Source organism: Mytilus galloprovincialis, chromosome 5, assembly GCF_965363235.1.
Source record: "Mytilus galloprovincialis chromosome 5, xbMytGall1.hap1.1, whole genome shotgun sequence".
In the NCBI taxonomy this organism is placed as follows: Eukaryota; Metazoa; Mollusca; class Bivalvia; order Mytilida; family Mytilidae; genus Mytilus; species Mytilus galloprovincialis.
In genome coordinates, this window is record NC_134842.1 from 90,476,797 (window position 1) to 90,501,519 (window position 24,723).

The window sequence follows — 24,723 nt, forward strand, 5'->3', positions numbered from 1 at the left end:
AAAGATTAGCAATCGAATAAAACAGTGAAGATCAAAATTGAAAACATAGTTATAGAAAATACAACACAACATATTTAAAACTAAAGTTTAAAAATAATTAAGATGCTTTTTTATCATAAAAAATCTATGATAGATAAGGATAGGGTAGTACAAAATTATTTAGATGAAGTTCGGAGAAAGATTTTGTTGATAATGCTGTATGGATCATGTTTTCATTTATGCTTTAAATATACATAATTTTCGCTTAAATATCATGATTATCTTAGTTTCAACTTTATCTGATAATCATTTACACTCATACCTTATAATATAATTTCAAATCAGCCAACCAATCAGAAGACACGTTACATCAAAATTTAATTATATATCAATAGGTTGTTGATAACATACCTTTTGTTTTTACGTATAGATCATAAGGTGACGTTGGATTGTCGAATATGTTGTGAGAAAATTTGAAACATGTCGAGTCTAATGTAACTGTTCCAACAGTAGTTTCTGTGGTCAAGAACTGGTTGTAGTAGAAAATGCCTGGGAAGACTCCAGCATCATCACTTGAAACCAAACCGACAATGCAGTCACTAACCAAATCCGTAAATATATTTGTAGATATATTGAACATTCGTCGTTTAATCTCTTTGTTTCCCTTAGCATATGCTTCAAGATAGCATTTTCCAAGACCTTCACAGTTGCCTTTTTCAACTCTATTATCATGAAAACTTAGGTTTGCGTTGTTCCATGTATTCAGATAAATGTGACAAGTATTGTAAAAAGTATTGAAACCTATATCAACATGACCTATATATCGATCATTGTAATCATTTGACGGAAAATTGACCGACAATGCATTGTTTGTAATATTAGAAAATATGTTATATTTTATATCAACACTATTTATATTCCAGACATTACCCATTGAATATTCGACACCGTTTGAACAATTTGAAATCCGACAATTTTCAAGGGTCAGGTTTCCTGCAGCCTTTGATGTTATTCCGAAACGAACATAAGCGGCTTTTGAGCAGTTTGTAATATTGCTTGATTTTACAATTAAATTACCATAACGGACGTCCATCTTTATGCCAACAGACGCATTTTGAATATTAAAATTGTAAACATTTATTTCTCCATCATCAAAAACAGAAATTCCTATCTCCTTACAGTTGCCTATACTTGTTCCTTCAAAATCGTGAGTTGTAATACCAGAATCGTTGGGTTTGATGCTCAAACATGACGCTCTGGAACTATTTATATTAGTATGTTTCATTTCAAATCTGTTAGTAAATGCTGTAAAACCTTGCATGGTGTTATTAATCTGAGCGCAGTTTATGGCGGAATATTCTGAAAAACATATATATATGAAATACAAAAACAAATTTCATAAGAGAGCAACAATTTAACTTCAATGGGAGGGTATGATATTTTTGTCTGAGTCAGAAACTTAATTTAGTTTTTCAACACTATCAATCAAATCATTTTTTCTGCAAAATTTAACACTATAAGGTAAGATGGAAATCTGTATTTGTCATCTGATTGAACAGAATTGTTTTTTTCAACCAAATTGTGGATCAGAATATTTTTTTGAGGAAAAAACCTTAACCCCAACCCCCTAACACCCGTTGAAGCTAAATGGTCATACGCTAACTATTTGTGGCCATTTCAGAGTGTTTCAAACATTTGAATTATGATTGAAGCGCATGTTATATAATCCATACTTTAATCACCTTCAACCTATTGAATTAAAAAATAGCCATAAGAAAGACAATGTATAATGCCAATTAAAAACTAATGGAACTTGGTACAAAGAAATTCCTATAGAGGGCATTCTTATTGATTTAAACATGGTGAATGGTAGCTCTCTGGTCTTTCAAAATTTTAAATGGTTCAAACACGACTATAAGTTGTAGATTAAACAGTATACGTATCATACAAAACCAACAGAAGCATTATAATAGATTAATTTCTTAAGACCCAATCGCTTCAATCAAAGACGTTTATATACTAGTTTCAAAATATTCCATGTAAATTTAACATGTAATTGTGTACTGTATGTAAATGTTAAAACATAAACAAAGCCACAGTAAAATACAGAAAATATTTTTTGTTTTGATTCTGGCATATCGGTCCGTGTATATCTGCGTCCATTCGTTTTTCGTTTTGAAATATCAAAAACAAAAAACAAAAAACGAAAGTGTTTTCATTTTTCGTTTTTGATTTCTTAAAAACCAAAATGAAAAACAAAAGTGTTTTCGTTTTTCGTTTTTGATTTCACAAAACAAAAAACGAAAAACAAAAGTATTTTCATTTTTCAATTTTGATTTCTCAAAAACTAAAATCGAAAAATGAAAGTGTTTTCATTTTTCATTTTTGATTTCACAAAAACAAAAAACGAAAAACGAAAGTGTATTCAATTTATCTTTCCCCCCACACTGTTTAATTGTCATTCAAAAACTGACAATGTTGTCATTTGTCATTCATTTAAATGTCGTTAAAGTATACATGCACAGCGGTTGTCAGAACAATACTACTTTAATCGAAGAATATGTCGACGGATGCAAAAGTCTTTATCAATCTAAACAATAAGGGTGCGTGATCTTTACTTTTAAGTTTGGAGAGGTTAATCTAAGATGATAATAAAGAAGCGTAACTAGCCTCTTTTACAAATAAAGCAAACTATATATTGTTGGCGAGGGAAGGGCACAAGGACCCCAGAAGAACTGGAAAAAATTATACAAAATCTTTCAGACTCTTTCTTAATCTAAAGCGCAAGTTTTGTTTTATCTATTTTTTTTATGTTCTGGTCTCGGAGCAAAATATATAGATACAGTGTAAGACTTTTAGTATTTACAAGTATGAACAATATCAAAAGACATATGAAGGATGAAGAAAAAAATAAAGTAATCCACAAAGTCAAGTGTGTGGCTATTGTTAGTTAAAACATATTTATTAATAGTGGATTGGAAATGTTCTCCCCGGAACGGGGATCGAACCAGGAACTTATGTTTTTGTAGTCCGATGCACTAACCTATGTTACTTTTGTATAATGAGGATCAATGGTCTAGTTCCTTGTTGAATACCCTCCAGCTCCTTTCAAGATGAAGAACAGGAATAAAAGCCCTGTTCATTAATAATTTGTATTTTTTTCTATATATTGTGTGCGATTTTGTCCCGTGTACATTTACTCCACATCTCTTTATTTTTTATTTAGGACCTGGACACGGCTCAATGCTAGTTTAGCCCTCCAATGTTAAAGGTCATATGTTGTTTTTTTTTATTATTTGATGCCGTGGGATTGGGATTTTTAGCTTTAATGTAAACCATGTCCGGTTTTTAACTTGTATTTACAGCAAAGATAGCCAGTTTTGTGTTCTGTAATATACTGTAACAGTTTAATTTTACATGTCCGGTAGCATCGTAACTTCTCAAAACATCTTCCGAACAATATCTGGACATCGGTGTCGTGGGCATGTACAATTGCCAAACCACACATGAACGTTCTTTAGTCTTCGTAGATCTATTCCAACTTGAAGTCTTTTTGAGTCTACGACAAGCAGACCATGATATTTTATACCATTGAATATTGAAGCCATAGTCATGAAGATCGATTACTTGATTGGTGTTCCGTTAACGTAGCCGCAGAACAAAAACGCGAGAGCTACTTTTGGATATTTCTACAATTTTAAGTAGTTTTCCACTCACAAACACAATAATATTTTCAACATTTATTAAAATATTTTTTTTTTTACACTTTTTTACTTTTATGTTGTTTTAAAATATCAATTTGACTTGAATTTGGGATCCCGCTAACATGTCTAACCCCGCCACATTCAAAATGTATGTGCCTGTCCCAAGTCAGGAGCCTGTAATTCATTGGTTGTCGTTTGTTAATGTGTTATCTTTTTTGTTTTTCGTTCAATTTTTGTGCATAAATTAGGCCGTTAGTTTTCTTGTTTGAATTGTTTTACATTGTCATTTCGGGGCCTTTTATAACTGACTATGCGGTATGGGCTTTGCTCATTGTTGAAGGCCGTACGATGACCTATAGTTGATAATTTCTGTGTTATTTTGGTCTCTTGTGGAGAGTTGTCTCATTGACAATCATACCACATCTTCTTTTTTATATTTATAGGAGTATATTAAATAAACATGTATATACCAAGCTAAGTCAGTTTATATCTTGTTTTTCGTCTGACTATACAAAAGGCGAGGAGAGCTACTTTGATAGATCAGGTTGACTGATAATTGTCTATATAAAGTAATGGGACAATTCATGCATGAAGACATCACCAAATCACCGTATGCAATACTCAAAAAGACATCCAGAGCTTACCATATAGTAGTCAACTACCCACCACAGGCCGTGATCTTTGGTTGGCTCTTAACTCAAATCCAAGAGCACAGCAAAATGTCAAAATATTCTATTCAAACTGGGTGACCTGGGAGAAAAACATTGAAATTTTCCAAAGAAATACACCCCCCCCCCCCCCCTCAACTTTTAATATGGAGATTCGGTATTAATGCAAATGAGTCAACTATCCCATAAAGTTCAAATGTAGTGGATGTAAGCAATTATATATAGGCAACCATATAATCTTCAACAATGAGAAAAAACATACGGTATTGTCGTCTACAATAGTCCATGAATTGAAAAATATGAAACAGTTCAATTGAGAAAAATAACGGCCTATTTTAAAACAACATGAATTATGAAAAACACATATAAAAGACATCAACAAACGACAACCACTGAACTACATGCTCCTGAGTTGGAGCAGGCACATGCAATATATTGTGGCGTTTAACATGCTTGTTAGCAGTTGGGACAGTTTTGTTACAGCACAGCACAAGAACAAACTATACAAATCAGTGGAAAGGGCTTAACGCATGAGATCGATACAAAACAGAAGAAGAAAAAAAAGGTCTAACAAAAACACATACCGAATGTGGCAGGGTATTTTTACCTCGTTTTCAAACAATCAAAGTACTGAAGTACTGAACATCGAATGACTACAAGTTCTTTTGGATTGTCACAAGCACTTGTCTCAGAAAAAAAAATCACATCTCTATACCTGAAAGTGAAGTTAATGTACAGATATAATTGTTTTGAAACTCAGTACACATATTCTATATCATATGATCTTTTTAATGTTAATGCTAAATATAGAGTTCTGACCCTCAATTCAACTGTCCACTAGACATGGAAAATGATAGTGCGAGTGGGGAATTTATGTACTATGGACACATTCTTATTCAAATCCTTTATTAAAGAAGTCAGTAAATTAACTACAGATAATACTACATTTGTAAATTAGACGAACTAATCTAATTAATAGGTATATCTCTGAATTCGTTATACTTATGTGTATGAGAAAATTAATATATATTAATTTTAATAAGATTGATGAACGAACGCGTTCAATCTTAGGATTTTATTCCTGTCAATTTTTCCGAGCAGAGCGAGTCGAAGACAATTAAAGAGACGTCTTTCAAGCCAAAATTAATATGTTTGCTATACACACATATGTTTTATTAAACTTGGTAATCAATTATTAATAAAAAATACAGTCCTAGATAATAAAAAATCATGAAATATTTGGTCTAGTAATAAAAAAATTCTTAAGGGTTCCACGGAACCCAGTGTCTCGCCTACTTTTGCTGTTAATTGCAGACTCAACAAAAATGAGGAAAAACATCAATAAAAATTTCCCTCTCGATACTGTCTTTTGATTGAAAGAAGCTTCCAAGTTTGGTAAAAAAAAATCCAGGATAGTTTATGAATCTAATAAATGTTTTATAAACTTTAACTGCAGACTGTATGTAATGTTAACTGGAAGAAAAACTAAGTCCATTTTTTTTTTACAAAATTTACTTCTGAATAATATCTTATGATCAGAAACAAGCTTTTGTCTAAGTTTGGTAGAAATCCAGGATAGTTGAAGAACATTATAAAAATTTTAAAAACTTAAACCACAGAGTGAATGTTTTGTTTCTGGCAAAAAAACTAAGTCCATTTATAAGTAAAATACGGAAAAGTGGAAATTTTTTTTACAAAATTTTCTTCTTGATACTATCTTATGATCATAAACAAGCTTCTGTCCAAGTTTGGTACAAATCAAGTATAGTTTATGAAAGTTATTAAAATTTTAAAAACTTTAACCACAGAGTGAATGTAATGTTTCCTCGCAGAAAAACTAAGTCCATTTATAAGTAAAATACGGAAAAGTGGAAATTTATTTTTACAAAATTTTCTTCTTGATACTATCTTATGATCATAAACAAGCTTCTGTCTAAGTTTGGTACAAATCAAGGATAGTTTATGAAAATTATTAAAATTCTAAAAACTTTAACCACAGAGTGAATGTAATGTTTCCTCGCAGAAAAAACTAAGTCCATTTATTAGTAAAATACGGAAAAGTGGAAATTTATTTTTACAAAATTTTCTTCTTGATACTTTCTTATGATCATAAACAAGCTTCTGTCCAAGTTTGGTAGAAATTCAGTATAGTTTTAGAAAGTTATTAAAATTTCAAAAACTTTAACCACAGAGTGAATATTTGTGGACGCCGCCGACGACGACGACGACGACGCCGACGACGACGACGGAATGTAGGATCGCTTAGTCTCGCTTTTTCGACTAAAGTCGAAGGCTCGACAAAAATCACACAAAAAAACAGTAGTTGTCGTTTGTTGATGTCGTTCTTGCTTCTCGGTTTTTAGCTCACCTGGCCCCAAGGGTCAAGTGAGCTTTTCTCATATCTTGGCGTCCGTCGTCCGTCGTCGTCCGTCGTCCGTCGTCGTCCGTTGTCCGTCGTCGTCCGTCGTCGTGACTTTTACAAAAATCTTCTCCTCTGAAACTACTGAGCCAAATTCAACCAAACTTGGCCACCATCATCATTGGGGTATCTTGTATAAAAAAAAAATGTGTCCGGTGACCTGGCCAGCTAACCAAGATGGTCGCCATGGCTAAAAATAGAACATAGGAGTAAAATGTAGATTTTGGCTTATATCTCAGAAACCAAAGCATTAAGAGCAAATCTGACATGGGGTAAAATTGTTTATTAGGTCATTATCCTTTATAGTCAATTTTTTACAATTTTCATAAATTTGTACATTTTTACAAAAAAAATTTCCACTGAAACTACTAGGCTAAGGCAGCAACCATTTGATTTTCTGGGGGGGGCTATGGTTTTTTTTGGAAAAAAAAGTTTGTTTCCAGGTTTTGGTGAAAAAAATAATTTGTTTTGGACCCTGAGTAAAAAAAATTGTTTGTTTCACCCTCAGCTGCCACTATATGTAATGCTAAAATTGAAAGAAAAAAATTGTCTTCGGTTTGTCGCTAAAAAAATAGATTGTTCTTCGCCGAAGGCGAAAAAAAAAGTTTGCACAGAAAAAAAAACCATAGCCCCCCCCAGAAAATCAAATGGTTGCTGCCTAAGTTCATTATAGATAGAGAAAATTGTAAGCATCAAAAATGTTCAGTAAAGTAAGATCTACGAACACATCACCATCACCAAAACACATAGACCAAGGTGAGCGACACAGGCTCTTTAGAGCCTCTAGTTATATATATAGTTTAGATCTTTGGTTTTCCCGTTTGAATGGTTTTACACTAGTCATTTTGGGGGATCCTTATAACTTGCTATTCGGTGTGAGCCAAGGATTTGTGTTGAAGAGGGTACTTTAACCTATAATAGTTTCTTTCTACACACTGTGACTTGGATGGAGAGTTGTCTCATTGGCACTCATACCACATCTTCTCATATCTATGTATTATTTCGATATGTTTAATTGGGGTCTGGAGCTGGCATGTCAGTTACTGATAGTAGTTCTTTGTTAATTTATGAATCATATTCATTTTGTGTAGTTTCTTTTGTTTACTATTTTGTCATCGGACTCGGATTTCTTTTAAACTGAGTTGTTCTGTGCATATTGTTGTGTGTTTGTTTATTCTACATGAGCTAGATATAGTTGTATAGCGGGAGGGTTGAGATATCACAAAGCATGTTTAGCCACGCCGTATTTTTGCGCCTCTCCCAAGACAGGAGACTCTGATCTTTGTTAGTTTTTTTATGTTTTTTTTTCTAAGTTAAGTGTGACGTCCATTTTCACATAACTAGTATATATTTTTATTTAGAGACGAGCTGAAGCCCGCCTCTGGTTGCTGGATTTTCTCGTTGTGTTGAAGACTCATTGGTGGCCTTCGGCTGTGCTCTTTGGTTAGGCTGTTGTTTCTTTGACACGTTTTTTATTTCCATTCTCAATTTTATTGATTGATCAATTGATTGATTGATTGATTGATTGGTTGATCATTTTACTACAATCAAAAGTCATGATCATTTGAGAATCCTTTATTTGTATTGTAGTGTTAATTTCACCAATGAAGCTCTACATTAATTTCTGTCTTATTATTAAATTTCTTTGTAAACTCTAAAATTACCGTCTGATTATAATAAGACACGCAAGAATAAAAAAAATATTTGGCCTTCAATGTCTCAACCTTTTTCGGCATAAAACCTTATGGGAAAGCACATTGACTTAATTTTCCAAACGTTTATTAGAACCCAATGATTTGGCAAGGTGTTGCAACCTGTAATGTAAAGAAGTTACAGCCGATTGCATTGAGTGTGTAGGCAAAGGTAGCATATCCTTGGTTAGCTTGCTTGTATTATTAGGTTAGGTAAGCTACCCTCCTTTAAGAGTAGACTAGTTCGACAGATAACCAATCAATCTGTCTGTAGGACAAGGCTCCTTCTACAGGAGGGTGGTATACCTTACCTAGTTACTTCATAGTTCAGCTAACAAACAAGCGATCCAAAGATATTACCTTTGTCTACACACTCAATGTAATCGGCTGTAATGAAAATGCGGAGTTTGTGAGACCAGGCTCAAGCAGCCAGTCGGTAGCAGCCAGTTTTCAAATATATAAACACAAATATTGCATAAGACTCAAACGTACTTCAAATGTTTTTATTAATATATAACCACTATATCATCAGTTTTTAATATATAATTAAGCAGTCAAAGACACTATTCAATAAATTTTAAAATTTCATTTCTGGTTCATTTAAGAATTGAATGCTTTTTTTTTTTGTTGCTTCATTGAGGTGTAAAGCGTTGACCGAAATACATTTTGTATGAAACGCGGAAGCGCTTCAATCTGAAAATGTGCGCACGGTCAACGCTTTTACAACCCTATGAAGTTACAAAAAGAAGCATTCAATATTTATAATTACATCTTTTAGCTAGGATCATGAAAACACGATTTTTATCAAGTTTTTATTAAATTCACCTTTGCACTTTATTGTGGGACCTCGTGTCATCATGAATGATGAATTTCATTATGTAATGCAATTGCGTAAGAAATAACATGAGATGTGCAGTTAGCCAATCAGAATAACGAATTATATTGAAACATTCATCTTATGTAATTGTTACTTATATAAAGGCAAAATCAATCAGGCGCTTTCGATATATTACACAGCGAACTGCCCGCTTTACATTTTAAATGGTCAACACTTTGAGTGTTTAAAGAATCGTAAATAATTATGATTTTTTTTTAATGATGGCAAAATTGCACTATTGGGTGAAATAGCTTTCCTTATTATCGACAACCTGTCAAATAGTTCATGAAAAGTAATAATAATACTGCATTAAAAGAAAAGAAAGTTGCACTCGTGCTTTAACTTTTTTTTGCCACACAAAACTGTTTTTACAAAACATTCTATCTCTGAACCAGTGGATTTCGCTTAAATATGACTGGACAAAAGGTTTATTTTTAGTATATAAAGTATGGTGGGCAAGTTAATTATTTATTAGCTTAAAAAAGATTAATCCGTGCTATAAATTAACTTGTAATTTTGATCAAGTAGGCCCTAGGTCTCTAGCTTACGTTCTCACTTAGTGCAGATAAAAGTATTGCCGCAGATTTTTTTTATTAACTGTCCGGTAAGGGTTGGGTAAGGTATACGGCCTCAACTTTAGACCTACTTTAGAAAAAAACTAAGCAGAACAACACCCTGGATTTTTCTACTGTACACCCCAGCTACCCAGCTTCCCTTTGCACCTAGTGAGGACAATTCTTATTACATTTTCGGTAAGGGTGGGGTGTTCGACCCCAACTTTGGACCTATCTTTGAAAAATTATAAGCTAAACAGCAACCTTGATTTTTTTCTCCAGCAGACATCAGCTACCCAGCTCCCCTTTACACATTGTGCGGACAGAAGTATTTCCGTAGACATTTGTTTATTAACTTTTATGTAATGATGGGGTAGGGTGGGTAACTGAGGTCCACTTGAAAAAAAATTACAGGGACTCCAATGTGGTGTGGTCTATGCAGAACAATTACCGGAAATCTATGGTAGTTTGTAAAATAATAGTCTTTTTTTTATAATGTGATATGTAAAATGTTGGCAAATAATGAAAGCACGCTTCTCAATTAATAGACATAGAAATAAAGAAAAACCGTATGATAACCAATAACAATCTCCCAGAGACAAACTAACGTTCATTAAGGCAACTAGTATGATGGTCTGGATTCGGGGTTCTTAATTTCTGTATTCTTTGATATTTTAGGCCATATTTCTCTATTCTTTATACTTTTTGACAATTATTCTCTTATCATTACATTTTAACACCATTATTCTAGCTATTTTATTTATTTCTGAGTCCATTTTCTCTATTATTTATTTTTTTTGTCCACTATTCTCAATTCCATAATCCCCCATCAACGGCCTCTAGTTAATGTCACCTTATAGTCTTCACAAATAAGCAAAATTAACACCTTATAGGCTCTAATGGCAAACCAATTGAAGGCTTTAATATCCCAGTTTGATTGTGAAATTCCGGAAATTTTTAAAATTTGATCAAGCAAAATACATTATCGTCCTCGTAGTTCGTAAAATACTGGCAGATGGACCGTCATCAATTCTAATAATCTTGGATTAAAAGTAATAAATTTCACGCACCCATATTGTTCCGATTGCTAAAGACTTTTGCATCCGTCGACATTATCTTCGATTAAAGTACGTATTGATCTGACAACCGCTGTGCATGTATACTTTAACGACCTTTAAATGAATGACAAATGACAACATTGTCATTTTTTGAATGACAATTAAACAGTGTGGGGGAAAGATAAATTGAATACACTTCGTTTTTCGTTTTTTGTTTTTGTGAAATCAAAAATGAAAAATGAAAACTTTCATTTTTCGATTTTAGTTTTTGAGAAATCAAAATTGAAAAATGAAAATACTTTTGTTTTTCGTTTTTTGTTTTGTGAAATCAAAAACGAAAAACGAAAACACTTTTGTTTTTCATTTTGGTTTTTAAGAAATCAAAAACGAAAAATGAAAACACTTTCGTTTTTTGTTTTTTGTTTTCGATATTTCAAAACGAAAAACGAATGGACGCAGATATACACGGACCCATATATCTGAATTATGCAAATCTTCTGCCATTTATTTTCTTAAAATGTCCTGTATCAAGTCAGGAAAATGGCCATTGTTATATTATAGTTCGTGTCTGTGTGTGTTACATTTTAATGTTGTGTTTCTGTTGTGTCGTAATTCTCTTATATTTGATGCGTTTCACTCAGATTTAGTTTGTAACCTGGATTTGTTTTTTTTTTGTTTTTCTCAATCGATTTATGAATTTCAAACAGCGGTATACTACTGTTGCCTTTATTCTACAACTGCTAAATAAAATGCTTTCAAGGTTTGATAAACTTACTAAAGTCTTAAACACTTTAATACCACCAGACGTGTTACTGCAAAACAACTTAGTCTTAAGATATGGAAACATTCAATAAAATTCAAAATTTAGCTCCAGATATTTTGTTTTTAAGAAAGCTCCATCTTTATCATAGGTTTATAAAATTACATGAAGATTTGACAAAGTTATTGATGTCTATTATTATTCAATTTTAGACGTGTCTAAAGATCTGAACTTTACTGTGGACTATAATATAGCTTATGAGAATGTTTGACAAAGTTTGCAATGTCTAAACGTCAAACTAGATACTGAACCTTAATGATGACAACAAAGACATCGCTGACAGTTATATAAAAAGTGTTCAATTCTAAAGTATTTTCAAACTTTTAGTATGCTTCATTGCGTTTGTTCAATTCTAAAAGCCTCTCTGTTATTATCAATGGCAACACAATCTATGCGTTCGGATTTATGTGTTTTGTGAAAATATTGTGTAACGTGGACAAATACAGCATGTCTGTTTCCTTTCCTTATGTAGTGTCTGCTTAGTTTTTGGTTCTATCTAACTTTTTCTTTAATTGAAGTTATACAAAAAGATGATAACAGAATTCACTGAGTTACTAGACAGTACAACCATCAGATCAATTTCAATATTCACACAATCATACACAAACAACAACGCACAACACGTGATCTAGAGAGCCTGATTTGGTTAAGGTACGACATTATTTTTTTAAGCGATAACTTACCATCACTTTTAGATTTTATCACTATTCCATACCAAGGAACATTTTCGTTCACAGAGTCCATGACAGTTAGTCTTCTGTTACCGGTAGAAATTTTCAATGCACCTGAATGATTAAAAAGTAAAATAAAAAAATATTGAACTCCGAGGAAAATTTTAAACGGGAAGTCCCTAATCAAATAAATATTGACAAAAAAGTAGTCTATCTGTTTCAATATTGTATCTGCTCTTGTTCTATGTATTGATTATAATATTTGGTTACAGATCTCTTCAAATAATTCGGGTTTCATACAGTTTTGGATTTTAAAATTCAGCTTCGAGCGTTCCTGATGAAGGTAAATCGAATAAAGCGCTTTTGGGCGTTTGAAATTTATAACCTGTTTTCATTTTCATTATTTAGAGTAAAATAAGCATACAGTTATATTTAAAAAGGACTGAACATTGGAGTACATACGTTCTCGGGGAGGGGGAGGGGGGCGGATCAATATTTAAACTTCCAACTGTCTCGGTTCGCACGCTACTGATGAATCTTAATTTGCATCGCAAAACAAATGTACAGACATATCTCACGGTTTTGGTTTATCTTTTTACTATAACGTACCTTGAACATATATTCCTCTGTTTTCTTTGAAACGAAGGACGGCACCAGCTGCCACTGTCAAAACAGAACCTGGTCTAGAAAAAAACATTGATGTGTACAAATATTATCAATAATGGATTATCTTTAATGAGTTATTAACCTTTCTATTTTGTAGCTACTATGAATTTAATCCTAGTATTGTTATGCCTCAAATATGAGCAGTGCTAATGTGTGCCGTGTATTGCTTACATTTGTGTGCCTTCTTATTGATTTTAAAATATCATGCTGAAACTCATATTCCACATAATCATGACAATAATTTTAAGGAAATTGACATTAGTAATGGATTTACAAATTGTGAATAAAGTTCTACATCGGATGCAAATAAACGCATCATAGAAACCAGGATTTCATTTGTTTTTACGCCAGACGCACGTTTCGTCTGCAGTAAACTCGAATCCAAACAAGTTAACAAGGCCAAATAAAGTACAAAGTTGAAGAGCATGGAGTACCAAAATTCCTAATATATAGTTTGGACAAATACAGCTAAGGTAATCTATTCCGGAGGTAGAAAAGCCTACGTATTTCACAAATTCAAAAGTTTTGTAAACAGTTAATTTATAAATATGACCATAACAATGATAATTCATGCCATCACAGAAGTGCTGACTACTTGGCTGGTGATACCCTTTGGGAATTAACACTCCACCAGCAGTGGCATCGACCCAGTGGTTGTACAATGTCAATAATTTTCATTAACACAAAATGCAAAAAAAAAAAATGAACAAGTATAGATAAGTTTATACTTGATTCTTAAGGTGGTACCTAACACTACAGGGAGATAACTTTGTAAAATCAGCTTAACGTTTTAATTACATTGTATTGTTTAGGGAATATTTAGCTTCTCGATTATCAAAAAAAAATGTTTGTCAAACTGCTATATAACCAATGTATTTTTTCTGATAAACGGGTTGGTTCAAGTTTTTTTTAAATTTTATATTTTTGTCAAAGGGTTAAAGTAAATACTTTGTAAAAATTTTATGAAAATTAAACAAGCCAAATTCACTTTAGTTAAGGTGTTGGGTACCACCTTAATATAGACCTTACGACAATTTTGTGACAAATGAGCAAAAAGTGCAATGTGTTGTAGTGGAATGAACTGTAATCTTAAATATATCATAACAAATAACAAACAGCGTCTTACATGATTTAACGTTCATTTGCAATTTCCTGTTGATACTTTGGCCTTATATATTTTAACTTGCGAACAAGAACAATTGTTATATTTACTGATAAGTCAGAATCAAGAAATTGAATGCTATCTTTTTCAATAAGTAGCCCTCACAAAAAAAGATTTGTTTTTTTAATCTGCTACAAATCATTTAAAGTGTAATATTTGTAAGACAAAAGAGATGGTATATGTATTCAATAGAAAGTGAACAAAATACTAATCATGATATTAAATACGGTAATTGACCGATGTTTGGTTTATAGTGAGTTTGGCTAACGAGTGATGCATGCATTCCCCATTTCCATTCTCAATTTTATAGCAGCAAAACCTTACTATGTAAACGACCCAGATCTCGTTCCGTTTTCATTTGATACGGTTCCCATATTTTGGGTCTTATCTTGCATTGTATCGTCTTATTCTATTACTAAGATTTTAGCATTTGAAATTTTATGTGGCCAAAATTTATAAGTAATACCTGACAAACAAAGATCTTGAAATGATAATGGGACTACTTAGACTTGGAATGGTAAAATCCTTAGTTACATATCCTCCGAGTGCTCCATGTGCATCAAATACGTCTTGTGCCAATGAAACAACTTGCTTGAAATTGCTATCAGTATAAAAAGGTATATAATGCATAAAACTTCTGTCCATATCTTTTTCAAATCCGCATGCTACATCCAATATTTCTACTGCTGATTCGTCCCCCCAGTAATTGAAAGTAGCATTTATTTCAAATGACTCCTCGAATTTTGGTGCACTAATGACGCATACATTTGGAAACAAGTTTCGAAGATTGTTATAGTTAACGGTTATTTCGTGGTAAGTGTTGATGTCAATCAACGATTCAGTCGCCCAATCGCCCGATATATCATTGTGCTGTATTGAAATGATTCCGACGGAATATCTTACATTTCCTGTCATAAGTAAAGTAGTTTTTGCGATATTCCCTTCAAATTTGTTATTTTCAAATTTCACATCACTAATTATGTGTTCGAATTCAGACTGTACAAGAGCGCCGTCCGAGTTAGTGTTGTTAAGAAACAAGTTATTTATAATTCTAACGTTAGCCATAGTTTCAGAATAAGAATTGTACTTGATGACAAGTGTTCTATTTCCTCCCGTAAATGTATTGTTTTCAATATGTAGCATAAGGTCATCATTGCTAAAGTAATGATCTTTAACTTCGATTCCGTCATTGATATTATTTTCAAAAACGCTGTTTAATATTTTGATGTGAAACTTTGAGGTGTCGTCCTTTCGCAAATAAACATAAGATATTCTTTGAAACCAATATTTGCCAAACCGACGGAAAGAATGGTCAGAAATGATGCAAGAATCTATCACAAGCTCCTCCGTGAAATATCCTTTGATTGCATATTTTAAATTTCGTGATATTTTTGACGTGCTTATATTCATTCTTCCTCCTAACTCTTGGTACACATATATCCCGGACTCGGTGTTCCCTTCAATATCACATTCAGAAATGATAACACTTGCATTGGCTTTTATATCAACACCGTATTCGTTGTTTTGACTAACAGCACATTTAAGAATACGAAACACAACTTTTGATGAAGATATGTCTTCTGTTACAATCTGAATTCCAGTTTTCACATTATTTGAAGCGGTTAACTCAGAAATTGCCACTTCCGTTACATTGCTATTGACATAAAAAGTAAATCCATTTGTTGTAGAGGACTGAGATGTTACATTGTGGATAAAAGTGTTCATACTCCATACACGAATTCCTGTAGTAGTGTTCTTTACAACAAGGTATTGCAAATTTGAATTAGTATTTCCTAGGTTAAAAAAAGACATTGCAATATAAATAAATTTATAAAAATAAATAGTCAGTAAATGTCAAAATGCTGATTTGCTATTTGAAGAAATCGAGCTATTATGTCGAATTTGAAAGCTACAAAAGTTATCAAAAGTACCAGGATTATAATTTAGTACGCCAGACGCGCGTTTCGTCTACATAAGACTCATCAGTGACGCTCATAACAAAATATGTATAAGGCCAAACAAGTACAAAGTTGAAAAGCATTGAGGATCCAAATTCCGAAAAGTTGTGCCAAATACGGCTACAACGAACATGCATTGCAAGCCTTTAAGATATATAATTGTCCGATAAAATGGTAGATAATGTGCAAAATAGTCTGTCTTTTTTCTTTTCTGGCCATCGCGATTTCGATCTATGAATTTGAATGTCCCTCTGGTATCTTTCACCTCTCTATTACGAAAGGGATATTCAAACTCATGCGTCAATAATCTAACTGACAATCATCAACATGATCAATTCCAAAGCAAAACATGAAAAAAAGACTAAAAGACAAACAACAAGATAGATCTCAGGTGGTCCGAAAATGTAACCAGATCTAGCTCCAAATGTGACACTCTTTATTGTTTCTACAAAACGTCGTAAATGGTCTTTAGTGATAAACGCACGAGAAAGACCTAGACTGTTGAAGGTCGAAAGTAAACAACAAAGAAACTGATTTTAAGATAATCCGACATTGCATAGATTCATTGACAGTCATTGGAGGGCATATTCACATATATGAACACTTCACATTATAGGCTTTGGATCAATACAACAAGGTAGCGTTGTTATACTGTATGCCAAGGTTGCAAAGATTTCATTGAAAGTCTTAATTGATATGGCAAATAAGGTTATCACTATATCTAATTAACCAATGGTTATCAATTCAAATGTTCGCAGAGCATTTTGAGATTCTTAAGTAAAACAAAATAAAAATATAAGAAATTATGCGATGTGATATATCTTGAAACTAATTATTCAAAAGACGCTGACTTTTTGAACTTGTACTTTATCATAAATAATCATATCAGACAAGGCAAGGCAGGAATTGTAACTCTGATGCAAACACAATATATGTATATTTACCTATATATGATTTGATATCTACTCCTCTCCATGGTTTGTCGATAACTTCCGGTTCCAACTGAACCAAATCATCTGGCGTTCCCAAAACAATAAATGCTCCTAAATTAAATAAAATATTAGAAAATTGAACAAAGCGTTAATATTTCCTTTATTGCCTGTTACTCCTTTTTTTAAGAGTCTTTAGACATTTAAATAGTACAAGTACACACCCGTGATATCGCGATTATAAGATACACAGTTTTTTTTTGCTTTCAAATCTTTCTGTTTGAACCCACCTGTAACTTATCAACTATTGGTAAAATTAATTATTTGGAAAACAAAAGGTCCTGGCTATCCAGGAATGGAGTATTTTTTAATCAACAGCATTGTCCTATATTAGTTATCTTAGAAAGTCTTGCTGATTGCTGAATAAAACTACAATAGGGAACAATTTGACAATGAAAAATTTAGTAGTGTCAGCCCTTTGATTATGACCCGTGTATATAGCAAAATCCTAAATACATCGTTTGGTGGTGCGCCTGTCAAATGCGGAACGTACAGATAAGGTAATAGCTAACAGGTGAATATACTATTGGTATCGGTATCGGATTCGACCCGGAACTTGTTAATTATTGGCAATATTAATTATGTGGAAAACAAAAGGGTCTGGAGTGGTGTAATTTTTAATCTACACCATTGACCTATATTAGTTTTATATAGAGTTGAATTCTTTGATTTGTCATTTTTACCCGATGACGGCTGACAAATTGAACCTCGTAATTTTAGTATTATAGATTGTACTTAATGCAATGAGAACCAAACCAAATACAAAACTCAGTTCTTATGTAAAGAAATATAAATATACATCACATATATAATAGGTTTTAAACATTATTGAAGGCCGTACGGTGATCTACAGTGGATAAATAATTTGCTATATAATAGGTAAGTGCCTCATAGATAATTATAACACATCTTTTTATTTTATTTTATAAGGAACATTCAATGTTAACTAATTCCTTAATGGAATAATAATCAACATCAGCTTTCCACATGTATTTCATTTTATAAAATCAATATTAATCAGCTATACCAAACCCTTCACGAATACTTACCGTAGACCGTTATGCCGACATCTTCCTTAAAAAGCAGCACAACACCAGCGTTTAATGTTAAAACGGCATCTTCTTGTACCACTATATTGGAAATTACAACGTATGGACTGCTTCCCTTAGTTAAGGTGAAGTTTTCACTTACAATTCCACCAATATCGCCATTAGAACTTAAAAATGTTGCCTCTTCGTTTTGAATGTCTGAATAATTTCTGGATCCTAAATATGGCCTGAAGTTGATTTTAAACAATGTATTGTCATAGTTTTTATCATATATTCTTTTTTCAATCACATTAACATCATTTGTACCCCAGTAGTTTTGAGACGCATTAAGTACTCTTCCAGTGTAACTATTTGTGTCACTTTCGACTTTTAAATTGTATGAAGAATCTTTGTTTTCAAAGAAATTTTGATATATATTAATATATGGGGAAGTAAACGATATCACGATATCTCGGTTGTTTTCAAATATATTCTGGACCAAGTTGATGGTTGAATTTCCAGAACGAGGCTGTAATAGTTTAACAATTCCATCTGCAGTATTATTAAGGAAAACATTATGAGATATTGTAAGAGTATCAAAATCAAAATCTGCTATGGAATGATTTATACATATACCGTTTCCAACGAAATAGTTATTCTCTATCACTATTTCACTCAATTGACCATGTGTTTCAATTGCTGTTGAACCTATATTTTCAAATCTATTGTTCGTTACGTTCAATCCAATAACAAAATCTTGTGTATTGTCTTCTTTATCACAGACTGATATGAGAAAACCTTTATCACTATTGTCGAATGTATTCATTAGTCCTGCTAAATCTACTGATCTTGCTTTGCAACTGAAAATTGTTTTGCCACCATTTTCCACAGAAAACGAGGATGAATTCATCTTACTATGTATCCTACTTGAGCAAGTATTTATTTCAAACAGGTTTTCGCTAGCTGTTGCGAAAACTGAGTTTTTTACGTTTAAATGAATATCAGTCAATTTTTTTGTGGAGGCTGCCTCGCTCAAACTAAATAATTTTCCTGTTGAACTATACAATTCACTATTATCAAAGTTGATATATAACGTTTCCGTTTTGTTTATTTCAACATTAACTGCAATGTTCTTTGTATTAATAATACTATCATTAAGATACAATTCCAGATTTCCATGAAAATCTATTGCCTTTATAAATCCTTCCATCTGACCAATTGTTACGTTAATAACGTCAATTTTGGACGCTCCGTTGTGGACATACAAGCCAATATCACCGTCTTTCATGTCTATGTTGGTCAGCTTGAATTCTAGATATAATGAAAACATATGTTTAAAATGAGTCTTTTGGGTGTTAGTCATGTTAGTTGAAATATTGTAGTGTGTGTGACAAAGTGATTCAAATTAATCAAATAGAGTTTAATATAGTTTGAAATTAGGAACACACATGATTCAGTTATATCGTAATTTAACTGACATTACATCATTTGATGTGATCTGCATATCAACACAGGCACAATTATCTACAGTAGTTTTCATTCAAGGAATAACCTTATTGTAATTGAAGGGTTGCCACGTTTGTCAATTTAATATTATCATATCGATGTGAATTGGAGCTATTTGCGGCTGTTTAATCTCGATAAAGGGCAAAAAGTCTTCGATAACAGTAATCCTTATTCTATTTGTATGCATAACAAAACAAAACTACATTAGAGCTTGAAAAAATGCATAAATTTCAATACAGAACAAAATTTCACGAAACCTGGTGAATGATTTTGGGCATAGCTGTCAGAGCTAAACATGACGTCATACAAATAAAAAAATAAAACTTTAACTTTTAACAATACTTCCCCGATTCAAATTTGAACAATATTAAACCAAAAAGTCGTTTTCTGGAATGAAATGTTAGTGCCTAATCCAGGATATTCATTGTAATTTATAAGAGGAAAAACGTTATTCATGTACTGAATTTTCGCTTTCGCTGGTTAGTTTTGTATTTAATTACTAATTAGTTTTTCAAACCTTCGTTAAAAAGATGCATCCCGTTCCATTGCTGCTTCATATTTTGTGCTTGCAAAATCGTTCGATTTCCGGCTTCACCTAGGCGAAGATTTCCTACAAAAATGAAAATTGAATACATTATTTTAAAAACACTATCGTTACAGGACATGCTCCAGAACTTTTAAATACTGTTGTAAACTTTTAAAACTATTACGTAACAAATCATTTAGACTACATCTAGAAATGGACAATCAGGGTAGATTGAAAACAAAACTTTACGATAAAAGAGATGATAACAACTTCACAATTGTGAACTTCCAATTTCTATGCAGCAACATTTCAGCAGCGCCTGCATATATATCTCTCAGTTGTTATCCATTCGTTTGATGTGTATGAGCATTTGATTTTGCCATTTGATTAGGGACTTTCCGTTTTGAATTTTCCTCGGAGTTCAGTAATTTTGTGATTTTACTTTTTGATACGATATTCAAGGACTTGTATTTCCTATCAGGATATACTTTATAGAGAATTGCTGCTCATAAAAAAGCTATTAAACCTAGAAATTAAGTGGTGGAGTTGGATTTATCCTTGCGTAAATTTTAAAGATGCCATCAAGACTTGGTTAACCGTTATAGAATATCCGTATCACCGGTGATAGCGGAAATGTTCCTATTGTTCTAACTACAATCCCGTAACCTTTTCCCCGAATGTGACCTAGCTAATTAGGCAAATAGAATAGAACATGAGCGGGTTTGTACTAACCTGAGCAACACGACAGATGCCAAAGGTAGTACAGGAATTGCTTACCCTTCCAGAGCACCTGCGATCAAACCCAGTTTATTTTGGTGGGATGCGTGCTACTATGACTTTAGATTTCTATGTTGTGTTTTTTGTGCTGCTATTCGTCTGTTTTTCTTTTTCGTTTTTAGCAATGGCGGCGTCAGTTTGTTTTTGATTTATTAGTTTGAATGTCCCTTTGGTATTGTTTGCCTCTCTTTAAGAGGTGATTCATTTAATTCATTTGTATTTGACAACCGTTTTGCTTGTGTCGAGCGTATCATAACTTTCTTCCAGAAACACCATATACTAAAATCAAGAAGTTGTTTGCTCACTGCAATGCAATTTTATGTGTACAAAGTTAATATATCGGAGAGGGGCATTTATATATACTATCTTGTCTGTGTAGAAAAAATCTCCAATAACTTATATAATTAATGAACGACTTATGACATAGTTTTTATAGTGCACTAATGCATAACCTTAATGATATTAATGATTGAATTAGAAATATGTTTTAGTAAATCGACCTTGGGTTTTCAAAATCCTTTACGTATCTATGGTGTTTTACAAAAAAAAGATGTATATTTTAATAAAATCTGAAATTTTATAATTCTTTTTAGTATATTTTGATTGGTCTTATGTTTTTAATTTTCATTATTTGGTTCCAGCATAACACTTCGTGCACATTTTTCTCCGAATTCATTATATCAAATACGAACAACAATCCTAAAATTGAGAATGGAAATGGGGAATGTGCCAAAGAGACAACAACCCGACCATAGAAAAAACAACAGCAGAAGGTCACCAACAGGTCTTCAATGTAGCGAAAAATTCCCGCACTCGGAGGCGTCCTTCAGCTGGCCCCTAAACAAATATATACTAGTTCGGTGATAATGAACGCCATACTAATTTCCAAATTGTACACAAGAAACTAAAATTAAAATAATACAAGACTAACAAAGGCCAGAGGCTCCTGACTTGGGACAGGCGCAAAAATGCGGCGGGGTTAAACATGCTTGTGAGATCTCAACCCTCCCCCTATACCTCTAGCCAATGTAGAAAAGTAAACGCATAACAATAATCGCTCACCTTAATTCTTTTGGTTAAATCTCTCATCAATGATTATTTTGGCTTTTCAATTTATTTAAATGTTTTTGGATCGTCCTATTTTCTTCAAAAGCCAAAAAAAATAATCATTTTCTCCTATGTTCTATTTTAGCCATAGGAGCTATGTTTCTTGACATACAAGGAAATAAAATATAAAATTTATACTAGATACTCTGAAACTCATTTAGCCTAAGTTTGGCTGAAATTGATACAGCAGTTTCAAAGGAGAAGATTTTTTAAAGTAAGTCAACATGATGAACAAATTGTGAAAAAAGACTTTAAAGGGCAATAACTCCTTAAGGGGTCAATTGACAATTTTGGTCAAATTGACCTAATTGAAGATCTTACTTTGCTGAACATTATTGCTGTTTACAGTTTATTTCTATCTATAATTATATTCAAGATAATAAACAAAAACAGCAAAATTTCCTTAAAATTATCAATTCAGGGGCAGCAACCCAACAACAGGTTGTCTGATTCATCTGAAAATTTCAGGGCAGATAGATCTTGACCTGATAAACAATATTACCCACGTCAGATTTGCTCTAAATGCTTTGGTTTTTGAGTTATAAGCCAAAAACTGCATTTGACCCCTATGTTCTATTTTTAGCAATGGCGACCATGTTTGTTGATAGATCATAACTTCGGATACAATTTACAAACAAGATACCCTAAGGAACATGCAGTTAAAGTTTGGAAGTATTTGGCCCAGTAGTTTCAGAGGAGAAGATTTTTGTAAAAGATTACTAAGATTTACGAAAAATGGTTAAAAATTGACTATAAAGGGCAATAACTCCTAAAGGGATCAACTGACCATTTCCGTCATGTTGACTTATTTGTAAATCTTACTTTGCTGAACATTATTCCTGTTTACAGTTTATCTCTATCTATAATAATATTCAAGATAATAACCAAAAACAGCAAAATTTCCTTAAAATTACCAATTCAGGGGCAGCAACCCAACAACAGGTTGTCTGATTCATCTGAAAATTTCAGGGCAGATAGATCTTGACCTGATAAACAATATTACCCACGTCAGATTTGCTCTAAATGCTTTGGTTTTTGAGTTATAAGCCAAAAACTGCATTTGACCCCTATGTTCTATTTTTAGCAATGGCGACCATGTTTGTTGATAGATCATAACTTCGGATACAATTTACAAACTAGATACCCTAAGGAACATTCAGTTAAAGTTTGGAAGTATTTGGCCCAGTAGTTTCAGAGGAGAAGATTTTTGTAAAAGATTACTAAGATTTACGAAAAATGGTTAAAAATTGACTATATAAAGGGCTATAACTCCTAAAGGGGTCAACTGACCATTTCCGTCATGTTGACTTATTTGTAAATCTTACTTTGCTGAACATTATTGCTGTTTACAGTTTATCTCTATCTATAATAATATTCAAGATAATAACAGAAAAAACAGCAAAAGTTCTTTAAAATTACCAATTCAGGGGCAGTAACCCAACAACAGGTTGTCTGATTCATCTGAAAATTTCAGGGCAGATAGATCTTGACCTGATAAACAATATTATCCCATGTCAGATTTGCTCTAAATGCTTTGGTTTTTGAGTTATAAGCCAAAAACTGCATTTGACCCCTATGTTCTATTTTTAGCAATGGCGACCATTTTTGTTGATAGATCACAACTTCTGATACAATTTACAAACTAGATACCCTAAGGAACATGCAGTTAAAGTTTGGAAGTATTTGGCCCAGTAATTTCAGAGGAGAAGATTTTTGTAAAAGATTACTAAGATTTACGAAAAATGGTTAAAAATTGACTATAAAGGGCAATAACTCCTAAAGGGGTCAACTGACCATTTCCGTCATGTTGACTTATTTGTAAATCTTACTTTGCTGAACATTATTCCTGTTAACAGTTTATCTCTATCTATAATAATATTCAAGATAATAACCAAAAACAGCAAAATTTCCTTAAAATTACCAATTCAGGGGCAGCAACCCAACAACAGGTTGTCTGATTCATCTGAAAATTTCAGGGCAGATAGATCTTGACCTGATAAACAATATTACCCCTGTCAGATTTTCTCTAAATGCTTTGATTTTTGAGTTATAAGCCAAAAACTGCATTTGACCCCTATGTTCTATTTTTAGCAATGGCGACCATGTTTGTTGATAGATCAAAACTTCGGATACAATTTATAAATAAGATACCCTAAGGAACATTCAGTTAAAGTTTGAAAGTATTTGGCCCAGTAGTTTCAGAGGAGAAAATTCTTGAAATAGTTTACGACGACAGACGACGACAGACGACGGACGACGGACGATGACGGACGCCAAGTGATGGCATAAGCTCACTTGTCCCTTCGGGACAGGTGAGCTAAAAATTCAGTTCAGGAGAAGTCCGAGTCTGATGTCAGAAGATGTAACCAAAGAAAATAAACAAAATGACAATAATACATAAATAACAACAGACTACTAGCAGTTAACTGACATGCCAGCTCCAGACTTCAATTAAACTGACTGAAAGATTATGATTTCATCATATGAACATCAGGCACAATCCTTCCCGTTAGGGGTTTAGTATCATACCATCATAACATATATGAGAAGAACATAACCCGTG

General features: G+C 32.8%; 1 protein-coding gene across 1 annotated transcript in view; it reads right to left on the reverse strand.

Annotated features, from left to right (window-relative positions):
* Positions 1–24,723, reverse strand: part of LOC143076685 (uncharacterized) — a 75,744-nt gene that overhangs the window by 36,184 nt on the left and 14,837 nt on the right. Inside the window, exons 8-14 of the mRNA XM_076252525.1 lie at positions 20,268–20,360; positions 18,266–19,555; positions 17,172–17,270; positions 14,736–16,062; positions 13,051–13,124; positions 12,454–12,555; positions 391–1,338 (exon numbers count right to left, since the gene is read on the reverse strand). Coding sequence (XP_076108640.1) covers positions 391–1,338; positions 12,454–12,555; positions 13,051–13,124; positions 14,736–16,062; positions 17,172–17,270; positions 18,266–19,555; positions 20,268–20,360 — 3,933 coding nt within the window. The remainder of the gene's footprint in view (positions 1–390; positions 1,339–12,453; positions 12,556–13,050; positions 13,125–14,735; positions 16,063–17,171; positions 17,271–18,265; positions 19,556–20,267; positions 20,361–24,723) is intronic.